General features: G+C 36.9%; 1 protein-coding gene across 1 annotated transcript in view; it reads right to left on the bottom strand.

Annotated features, from left to right (window-relative positions):
* Positions 1-11505, bottom strand: part of Efl1 (elongation factor like GTPase 1) — a 150699-nt gene that overhangs the window by 72204 nt on the left and 66990 nt on the right. The window contains 1 exon segment of the mRNA XM_023710847.1: positions 9225-9363. Within this exon segment, the coding sequence (XP_023566615.1) occupies positions 9225-9363 (139 nt within the window).

Raw genomic sequence — 11505 nt, 5'->3', positions numbered from 1 at the left:
AATTTCCATCAGTTTTTTGAAAATAGCATTTAATGGTTAAAATTCACACTGTGACTAACTCTCTATGCTGATATCTGTGAACTAGCAACAACATTGAGAACAGCAATATGTAACACTAAAACCATGCTTGAAATACCTGTCATCTTGGTCTTCTAAATGTGTACAGTTTCTAATGTCATATTAATTATTACTATACTCTTTAAATTTTTAAAAAATGTAACAAAAGAAAATGAGAGATAAGAACAAAAATTTAAGTTTTCTTGAAAGTGTGTGGTAATATTCAATTATATGCCCCATCTTGCATAACTATATGTTAATCTGAGCACAGATTTGACAATAAAAACAGGTACTATATCAATTATTGTTAATCAGCTATTCTTGTTCTGAAAATCTCTAACTTATGTATTGTTATATGTCACCCTGTTTCTTTTTTTTCTTGCTCTTGCTTTTACTGTTTAAAATAAAATTATAAGGGGCTGGGGAGATAGCTCAGTAGAGTATGCTTGCCTGTCGTGCAAGGTCCTGAGTTCAATCCACAGCACCACCCCCCCGCAAAAAAGAGATGTGCTATGTACATGTAGTAACTCTGCACAAAAAAAATCAACAATAAAAAAAGATATACTTCTTTATTTTAGAACATGTTTGCAGTTCATGTAGTCTGCAGTCATCTTAGGGAGTGGTTATGTGTACATACCACAGCTTGCTTCTTTCTTTGAATTCCCTTCCGTCCTCTTAATTCCCCTACGCCATTTTTATTCTTGTTGGTATTACTCTTAGCTCATTAATATAATTTTACAATATTTGAGGTTATTAGGTTCTTGTACACAACGTATCTTTATTCTACTTATTTCTCCTTCCCCTCCCCCTTCTTTACTTGGACCAATTCCTTATGACAAGAGATCTGTCCCACTGTCCCCTTCTTTCCATCCTTCATTATTCTCTTTGTGTTTTCCAGATGCATTCATTTTCCTACAAATGACTCAAATTTGTCATTCTTTACAGTAGACTAGTATTCCATTATAAGTACCATATTTTCTTTATCTAGTTGACCAGTGGTGGATATATAGGCTGTTTCCAGGACTTAGCTATTATGAACTGCGCTGCTATAAATATTGGTATATGTGTATCTCTGTAGTATGATGTTTTAAGCTCTTTGTAGAAAATACCTAGAGGATAGATGGGTCCTATGGAATTTCTAATTTCAGTTCATTGAGAAATCTCTACAATGATTACACTAGTTTACATTCTCACAAACAATACAGGAAGGTTCCTTTCTCAGTACATTCATGCCAGCATTTGCTACTGTTTGACTTTCTAATGACTGCAATTCTTAGTAAAGTGGAATCTTACTGCTCTTTTAATTTGCATTTCTCTAAATGCCAGAGATGTTTAACACATTTACATATATCATTTTACCATTTGTATTTCTTACTCTGTGAAATGACTGTTCATTTCTCTTGCCCATTTCTTCACTGGGCCTTTAATTTTCACTGGTTTGATTTCTTTTGAATTCTTTGTATATTTTGGATATTAATCCTCTAAGGAGCAGCTGGCAAAAAAGTTCTCTCATTTTGTATGCTTCTCTTCACTCTACTAATTCATTCTTTTGCTAACAGAAGTTTTTTCATCTGATATAATCCTGTTTGTTTATTCTTGCTATTATTTCTGGTGCACAGGTTTAGAAAATCCTTCCCTATACCTATGTTTTCAAGTGTTATACATATTTTATCTTCCAATAAGTTTAATGTTTCTGTTTTAATGTTCTAATCTTTGATATAATATATGGTGAGACATAAGAATCCAGTTTCAATCACCTATAAACAACTAGTTTTCCCATCACCTCTTGTTGAATAGGCTATCTTACCTCGAACATATACTTCTAGCTGAACATATACCCCTTTGCTGAAGATCTTAACAGATTGCTGACTGTGTCAGGGAAGTTTTTGTATCCTCAATTATGTTCCACTGATCCACGCATGTTTTTGTTTCAGTACTATGACATTTTATCACTACTACTTTGTAGCGTAGCTTGAAAGTAGGTATTCCTATGCCTTCTGTCTTGCTCTTATTGCCCAAAATTGCTTATATTACTTTGGATCTCTTCTGGCTCCATATGAATTTTAGGATTGTTTTCTCTAGTTCTGTAAAGCACGGTATTGGAACTTTGATTGGGACTGTACCGAATCTGTGTAATACTTTTGGAGTATGACCATTTTGACAATATTGGTAATGCTTCTCCAGGAGCAGAGGACATTTTTCTGATGTTCTCTTCAATTTTGTTTTTTTTTTTGGGGGGCAGTAACTGGAACAAACTCATGATCTCATGCTTTCTAGGCAGGTGCTGTACCACTAGCTTTAGCCCAAATGATTCTTCTGTGGACATGCTAAGTCTCCTTTGATCTTTCTTCAGAGTACTATGCTTTTCTTTTGTAGAGGTCTTTGATTTCCTTGGCTAGCTTCATTTTTCTTGAAGTTATCGTTAAAGGTACTGCTTTCATAATTTCCTTCTCATCCTGTTCACTTGAGCGATACACAAATACTAATGATTTTTGTGTGTTAATCTTGTGTCCTGGGGCCGGGGAGATAGCTCAGTGGAATAAGCGCTTCCCTGGGAAGCGCAAGGGCCTGAGTTCAGTCCCTGGTTCCGAAAACAAAAACAAAGAAAACCATCTTGTGTCCTGCTACATTTGAAGCAGGAAATTTTTAGCTGAAGTGTTTTGCTAAGAGTTTTTTAGTGTTCTTAGTTCTAGTAGAGGATCATATTATGTACAAACAATGGTAGCTGGAGCTCTTCCTTTCCTATATGTATCCCTTTTATTTATTTTGCCTAACTGCTCTAGCTAATATTTTAAGTCCTAGGTGAAATAGAAAAGGCAATTAATAATGGACATCCTTGCCTTGTTTCTGATTTCAAGGGGAATGCTTTTAATTTTTCCACATTTAGTATGCTGGCTACTGTCTGTCATATATAGTCTCTGTCATATTCAGGTATGGTTCTGCTATACCTGTTTTCTTCAGTTTTTATTACAAAATGGTGTTAGGTTTTGTAGAAAGCCTTCTTAGCATTAACTGATATGATTATATGCTTCTGATGTGCCATGTGCTACACTGACTGACTTTCTTATGTTAAACCATCCTTGCATCTCTGGGATAAAACTAACTTGATCATAATGGCTGATAATGTGTTCATTCTGTGCTAATATCCTGCTGAGGATTTCTGCATCTATTTTCATTACAAAGGTTAGCCTACAGTTTTCTTTCCCAGTTGGGTTTTGGGATCAAAGTGATACTAGCTTCCATATATGAATTTGGAAGCACTCTATCTGAAAGGGACAAACTTCTATAATAAAGAAATCAAGTAAGAATGCATGAACATACAAAATTATAAATTGCAGAGACAAATAAACCAGGGAAAAAAACAAAACAAAAAACATTGTATACATCTAGTCCAGTTGATTTTACCAGTGAAATACTTCCAAAGTTCTAAAACTTCCAAAAAAGAAAATTCTCATGCATCACACAAATTTCTTTTTGTTTTTCTTTTTTTGAGGTAGCAGGGCTCGAACTCGGAACTTCAGACTATACTGTCTGACAGGGTAGCCACTAGTCATGCATTGTTACCAAGTCTGAGAAATGTGGTAGGGCTGGCCAGATAGCTTAGCAGACTGAAGTGCATGCTCAGGCAGAGCACAGCAGCCAGGATCTGATCCCTGGCAGGCCATGCTAGTTCCCCTGCCCCCAGGGCACGCTGAGATGGCAATTTAGACTGGGCTAGGGGGCACGCCCCTGTAATCCTAGCTAGCACTTTGGAGGTTGAAAATAGGAGAATCATTATAAATCAGGTCTACATAGTGAGACTCTGTAGATCCTGTCCTAAATACATAAAATGAAAGAAATGTGGCCAGTACAAATTTACTAAGTTAATATTCAATGATTTCAATCTATTTAAATTTAAATAACAAAATAATAGAGGCAACTGATTGGATGGTGCTGCTCTAAAAGGGTGGAGAAGATGAAAGCGTCTCATTCTAGTATGTTCATGCTACGAAGAAAACAATGGCTAATTTTACTGGGTTTTTTTGTTTTGTTTCTTTAAGTATTTACTACAGGGTCTCACTACATATATAAGACTCCTAGTGATTCTCCTGTCTGCATCTCAAGTGCTGGGATTACAGATGCATGTCATCACACCTAGTCTCAATCGCTGTCTCAGTGAGCCCTGGGGGTAGGGCTGGCAGAGCATGGCTGGGGATTGAACCTTAGCCTCTGTGCTCTGCCTAAACAGGTGCTTTAGTCTGGCTGAGTAATCTGGCCGGCCCTAATTTTATTTTTTTATGCAAAAAGATCTGGATAAGATCTTGTGAGTTAAATCTGATAGTATATGAAAAATACATGCAATTGATCAAATACTCTGGAATTTTTCTTGAGGAATACAAAGACATTCTAATAATCAGAGAGTTAGTTCTAGTAAGGGGAAAAACTCTGTAAATAAGAATACATCAATAAAATTTAGTATCTATTCGTTATTTTTTTTTAATATATCCACAGCATGATGAGTAAGAGCTATCATAATGCAAGCAGCTCAGCCAGCCTGAAGCTTAAAAACATCAGGGACATTTACAATATAATCAGGAGGAAAACAGACAGATCAACATTATTATTTATCACATTTTTATAAGCAAAATGAAAATAAAGAATACATAAATGTAACAGAATAAAGCCATTATCAATAAAAAACATTAAAATCAATGAAGGCTATTAATACTAAAATGGTTACAGATTCACTCCAAGTGGAAATGTCATTCAAAAGAAACTCTGTATGAGGCAAATTTAAAGTATTATAAAAGTACCCTAGAGTCTTAAGGGACACACACACACACTCACACAGAATTCAGTATGCATTGATTATTGACACTGACTTATCAGCTCGGCAATTATGGTTTAACTAAAACAAGTTCAGGAAAAGGCTAATTAACATTTATCATTTTCCCCAGGCTTCGAAAAGAAGAATATCATGTTTCCTCTCAGAATACATTCCTGAATTTTTAACGTTTTAAGCATATGAAAGAGATGTAAAAGAGCACATATGAAAGGCTAAAGATTTAGAACCCTAATTCAATTTCCCTTCACATTTTTATAGGAGCCTATAGCAAATGTTTATTTTTAGAAATATTTTTGGTAAAGAACTGAACAAAAGGCTATTGTGTATTAAACATAGTAAGGTTTCTTTGGTTCCACCTACATCAACTTTACAACATCAGGTTGGAATTAGTTGATCTTAAACTTTAAATCACTATTTCCAGACCTCAAAATCTATTCCAAACTTATCAGAACATATAAGTTCTAAGTAAGTTTTAGCTAAGTTCAAACGTGAAATCTGTACCTTTCAAGTGCCAATAAAATAATTTTCAGATTTTAACGATAATCTTCAAAATGTCCAAAAATGCCATATTTACTTTTCTAACAAAAGCTTTTCCATCTGCCCTTGATAAATTTACTGACTATATAATTTTTTTCTGATGAAAAGCATATGGATATCAGTTATATTATTCTCTATCACTTTATTATAAAGTAGGAATCATGACTTTTTCTCTAAGGTAAAGTAAAACAAAGTTCACAGGCCTGCCCTGACTACTATGAAATTCTCTGTGTTAATCTGTGATGTGTGTCCTGTAATAGGCCTCATAAAATGCAAATGGAAACAAGAATTTTTCCACAATGAGTAGTGTGGTCATTTTAATAAAACACATATACAACTTCTTAGACACGTCTTCCGTCCAGAAGGTGAAGACAGACGCCTCCTTTTGGACACAGGCCAGGCCTGGGACCCCACTTCTAGTCAACAGGTTGTGACTGCCATGAAGCTGCAGGAGTCATATAGGTGCTAGGCTGCATATAGTTTCTCATGCAGCCTGGACTCAGGCTACTCACCCCAGCAACCTGAGGGCTGGAATCTCAGGTTCAGTACCCTTGGGTTCCCATCAACCTTCTGGCCTTGGAGGCTGTCCCTGCTTTAACACCATATTCCCTGGCTACCTCTCTTCCCCTGTCTTAAATTTACTGCTCCCTTTGAAGATCTGTCTTTATTAAACAACCTGGATTATAAAAATCTTGCTACTATGAATATGCATTATGTTCTTTATCAATGTACACATGTAACTGGCCTGAGAAGGTTATTCTATAACTCTGAGGCTGATAACCAGTCCAACATGTTTTGATGGAGCCATTTAAATGGGTTATCAGTCCAACCAAGTAACCACATTAAAATATTCATTGCTTATTCTAATGAACAGTCATACTGGGAATATTCTAAAACAAACACAACCTTTAGAAGTTAGACACTTAGGAGACACTCTGAGATAGTTTTAATTTACATTTTTTTTTTAGCCACTAGGACACTGACAAAAGTAAGTATATAAATACACTTATGTAAGTATAATGTACTTATAAATACAGTACTAAGAATTTTTGCCTTATTCATTTCTTCTGGGATATCAAACTGCCATTATATAATGGCAATTTTACAGTTCAATTTTGTTAACCTTTTCTTTTCTTGGGGGGGGCTACAGGGTCTCATTACACAGCTTGGACTCCCTAGTGCTGGGATTATAGGCACGCACTACCACATCCAGTTTTGGTAGTCAGCACAGCACACCAGGGGTTCCAGGTACCAGCACAGCATGTGGTACTGAGGATCAAACTTGGGTCCTTGCACTTGCCAGGCAGGCACTTATACTGCTATCTCCCCAGCTCATATTAACATATTTTATACAGTTGTTAATATTTTATAGCTATAGCAATAAAATATGTTCTGTAAATGTTACTCAATTGTATGTCTTTAAAGTTAAAGATAAATGATAATATAGTATGGAATAACTGTGAACCCAAACCTAATCTTAGGAAAAAAATTATAAGCAATATTCTGGTTCCATCATAAGAAAGGTTAGCAGCCATAGCCCTCATGCAAGTCATTTAGGAAACCAATGCTACTGACACTCAAGGCTACACCACCAGCCTGAGCCACAAAATCATGATTGGAATTACTTTTGGTACACTCAAGCTTCCTAGTCATGCAGAAAGCCAATTTAGATTTGGATTCACAGAAAGAAAATTACTGCATGTTTCAATGCAAAAGGCAAATTAGAATGGCAAGGTGGGTTCTAAATCTTCACATGGAATACACAGTCCTTCTGAGGGGGCATCTTCTCAAAGAAAAGCAATCATACTGCAACAGAGGGGCCCCAGGCACCACCAACAGACCAGGTTCAGGTGGTGAGTAGAGTTGACAGTGTGGACTGGCAATGTGAAAGCACTTCATAAGCCAAGACTGCTGGCTTCAACTATAGAAGCTGTAAGGATAAAGCCCCCAGTCTTGGGCCTCTCTTGCAGCTAAGGCCATATGACCAGACTATAAAAATAAGAATATATACAGCTGTCACCAGAAAGGACATTTCTTCCTGAATAAAAATATTAATTCTCTTAGAAGGCCTTGTTCCCTCTTCCTATAAAGAATTTTGGAGAACAAGAGTCATTGTGGTCCTTGCCATGAGGACAAAAGCCACATGCTGATGTCTACAGAGCAGGAGAGAAGGAGGCTAGCTCCCTGGTGACATGTGGGAGCCACTAGAGCAGCCCTGGCTGTCTCTCCTGGGGCTTCCTAATAAGTGAGTTTTAAGATTATGCATTTCACTTTTGGTTACTCATAGCTAAATACAATTCTAGTTCTTCCAGAAAACAAGCCTGACTTTTCTTCCTCAAGTCATTTTGTCTCTAAGTGGTGAACCCAATCTGGTTTGTTCTCAGATTGGTAAACATGGCAAACAGATGTTCAAGTACCTTTACCTTCACCCCCACTCCTTTTACCACCTCACAATGTTTGAAAAGATAAATGAAAGAGTGAGGCATGTATCTATTTTCTCCAAGAAAAAAGGAACAATCTTGGCTTACAATAGGTCCCCCTATACCAGAAGGCAAAAACAAGTCTGCCTCGAGAGGCAGAAAAAAGAAAAATAGCATCCATCCTTATAGAATACATGATCTCAGTCTTGGACAATATTTAGAAATCCAACAACTGAAAGAAGAAAACCAGAAATTAACGTATACCATGTTATCAGCCTCTACTCAGAATAGAACACAAACATGGAAGAAATATTACAAAAGTATCCACTTGACAGAGTATCATTCCTTTCCATTGTGCAGCATGTGGTCTCAAGGCACATCCCAGTATGTAACAAAGGGACTGTACTATGTCTCAGCAGTACTTTACTCCACAGCAGGCTGCGAGACAGAGCAGAGTGCATTTCATCCTTCCTAGATATGCTTTCTGCTAAAGCTGCATGTGCTACATACAATTCTTTCAAAGTCCAGTAGTATTTTCCAAAAGAATGGAAAGAACAGCTAACACCAACAAGAAGCTAGGGTTCTACTAATCTCATACAAAATGGCTTTAAATTAATTTAAAAATATAGAAAAAAAAAACCCAACTAACTTTGCAGGGGAGAGGTGAAATAATCTGGCAAATTTCTGGAGTTATCCAGTTATTCTGGATCAATATCCAAAGATTTTCCTCTAAAACTTAAAGTCTCAGTCTGTACTATCATTCAATGAATAGCTCTTCAGGTGAGCGTTTAGAATCCATGGGCACACTGGAATCCAGCTTCTCACAGTATGCTCTGGCTCCTGTGAGAATCCAAGAGAAAGTCCTCACGCTGAGTCTTTGAGGTTACATGAAGCATCTCAGACCATAAAACTTCTACACATGATAGGCAGAAGCCAAGCAGGTAATATACAGCAAAAATTGACAGCTGACAACCAAACTCTTGTTAGAAAAGCAATTCCAGAGCATAAAATGCACTGGAGAAAACGAGTTTAAATAGACCTTACATCAGAATGGTTTCCAAAAATTTACAATCAAATCTGTAGAACCACAAATACTTTAGCCATCTAAACTGATTTAACATGAGTAGAAATTCTTCTTGTTCCAAAATAAATGGGACACTAGCTAAGGACAGAGCATTCAGTAAGTATACTTGATTAGTATACACGTTTGAAGTATAGCTATCGTAATAGCAACCAACACATTCACAAGCTGTTTACTGAAGTATACTAAGTTAAACACACCAGAGGAAAACAATATCAAAACTAGGGAGAAAATAATCATTTATTTCTTTCAAAAATTTCAGCTACATGCCAGGTCACCTCTATGTGACATGCAGTGTGCCTACCTAGCACGTTTCCTGGAGGCACCTCTTCCAGCTCTTCCAGTTCTCTTCCCATCAGCAGATATAGGTTTTCCAAGGTACAGTATGCCATGTGGGGCACAATGGGGAGGTCATCAGGGGAAGCTGAGAAGCCTGATGGTACCTGGGCAGAAAAAAACCATTGAGGACAAGTCAGGAGGCATGGGAAAGCATTAACACAACCTCTTCAAAGTTATTTTTATTCACCAGTAAAGTGTGGTGTAGCTGTCTTTCATATAAATATGGGCCATATGGATATGAAATAATATAACAAAATGTGTCATTTATTAATAAAATTTGAAATACTAAAATCTTCCAATGATGAAAAACTCTCCAGATTTCCATTTACTCATAATTCTAAGGTTAAGAACTATAAATCCTACTGTGATCCTGCAGCACAATTTCTGCTTGTCTCCACAGTCCCTTGGCAATAGTGATGTGAACCATATCATACAACAGTTCTGGAGACTATTACGCTGTTGTTTTAATAATCATTGTTACTGTCAGAATTTTAATCATAATTTTTCAAGCATTCAACAAGGATTGATGCAATTACCTGTAACACATGAAAATTACCATCAGAGGCTATGATGCAAAGCAGCTCCACTGCTGCTGGAGAAGGGGGCAGACACTGGTATCCTCTAGGTTACGCTGGCCTCATAGGCTTATAGAATGTAAGATTTGTGTTGTCAGACAGGCTTCCACCTAGACTTCAAGAAAAAGTCTGGGGGACCAAGGAGTGTGTTCTTGAGAAGGCAATGTATGGAGCTTTGAGCATGGAACCAAAAAATACAGTGAAGGTACCAGAAAGCTGGAGATACGTGAAACACATGACCTCAGCTGGGGGAAGTAGTATGCAGTGAGAAAAGCCACTCCGAGAGACACAGTACCATAACTGGAACTATTAACACTGTAGTAGCAGAGCAGCCTAAGCCCATTGGAGCCCACATCACTGTCCTGACCGTTGGACACCAAGAGACAGGATTTCATGGAGGCTTTGCTGGGTTTGGGGCTTTGTTTTGGCCCTTTTGTTTCTATGTCCTTATTCTTCCCATATGGAATGAAGTGTTTACATTGTACCACCTGTGATGCAAGTGTTTAACTTTATTTTTTTATTTTTACAGAGGCTCATAAACAAGAGCTTGTCTTAAGTCTCACTGGAGACATTGTACTTGGACCTTTTAGTAATGCTAGAACTGGAAGAACTGAGTGATTACTAAAGATTCCATTTTGTATCTGTGTATTCAAAATGGTTAGGATAGATATATAGTTACATTCTCTTAATGAATAGAGGGATTTGTTCTAATAGTGTTTGTAAATAGGATATCATGTCCACATCTTGTATAGCAATTAACCACTAGGAAGAATGTATGCAGTGTGCTAATTATTGAAAATGTCCTACCGATTTGGTTCAAAACTGTTTCATTGCTATTTGTTTCTCAATAAAATTATGGAAAACTCCAATTGAAAAAAAAAAAACAACAACAGATATGCCATGAAAAAATCCAAACAATTGCTATGATATGACATACTGGTAATGTGGAAGACAGCACCTTACAAAATCTCAGGAACACTGACATGAAGACATAGTAAACATACAGCAAAACCATGCTGCACATGCAAAAGATGTGTGAGCTCCTCCTAGAGCAGGTTTATTCTGAAGGAGATACTGTCTTGGAGGATACAAGGTTTGAGCTCTGTAAACTCTTCAGAAATGCATCCTCCACATAAATCCAAGTAGTCAGGAAGTATTTCAATCAATAATCAACATATCTTTGGTTCCCATCAGTTCACGGTGCTATGCTAGTGCTAAGAAGAAAAAAAATCTCAGATACAACATTTGCAAAGATAATGATCATCGCAAGTATAGTAACTGCCACAATGTTGTACAGGCAATTAAGTTTATAAACGCTTGGTGGAAGGAGGGTCTTCTGCACTTAGGTAGACTAGGAAACATCATAAAAATGATTATCATTCCAGCACATGCTGCACCTAAATGTACGTGTTTTTATAAAATCACAACTCTACAAGGCAAATCTGAAGACAGGTTGGAAAAATTTAAAATATAAAGATAAAATATAAAGATAGACGGGATAAAAAGCAATAGGATTATCCACAGATAATATGGCATACACTTAAAAATAAATTACATATAAGCTGCTAGTAAAACAGCAAGGCAGAAAAGATGCAAGATCAAGACATATACATTAGAGACCCAGTCCTAGCCCAGGTCCGGTGAGTGTGCAGAGAGTTTCCTGCTACCCTG

This window comes from Octodon degus, unplaced genomic scaffold, assembly GCF_000260255.1.
Source record: "Octodon degus isolate 3935 unplaced genomic scaffold, OctDeg1.0 scaffold00002, whole genome shotgun sequence".
Taxonomy (NCBI): domain Eukaryota; kingdom Metazoa; phylum Chordata; class Mammalia; order Rodentia; family Octodontidae; genus Octodon; species Octodon degus.
The sequence above is the reverse complement of the archived record's forward strand: the minus strand, read 5'-3'. Positions and strand labels throughout refer to the sequence as shown.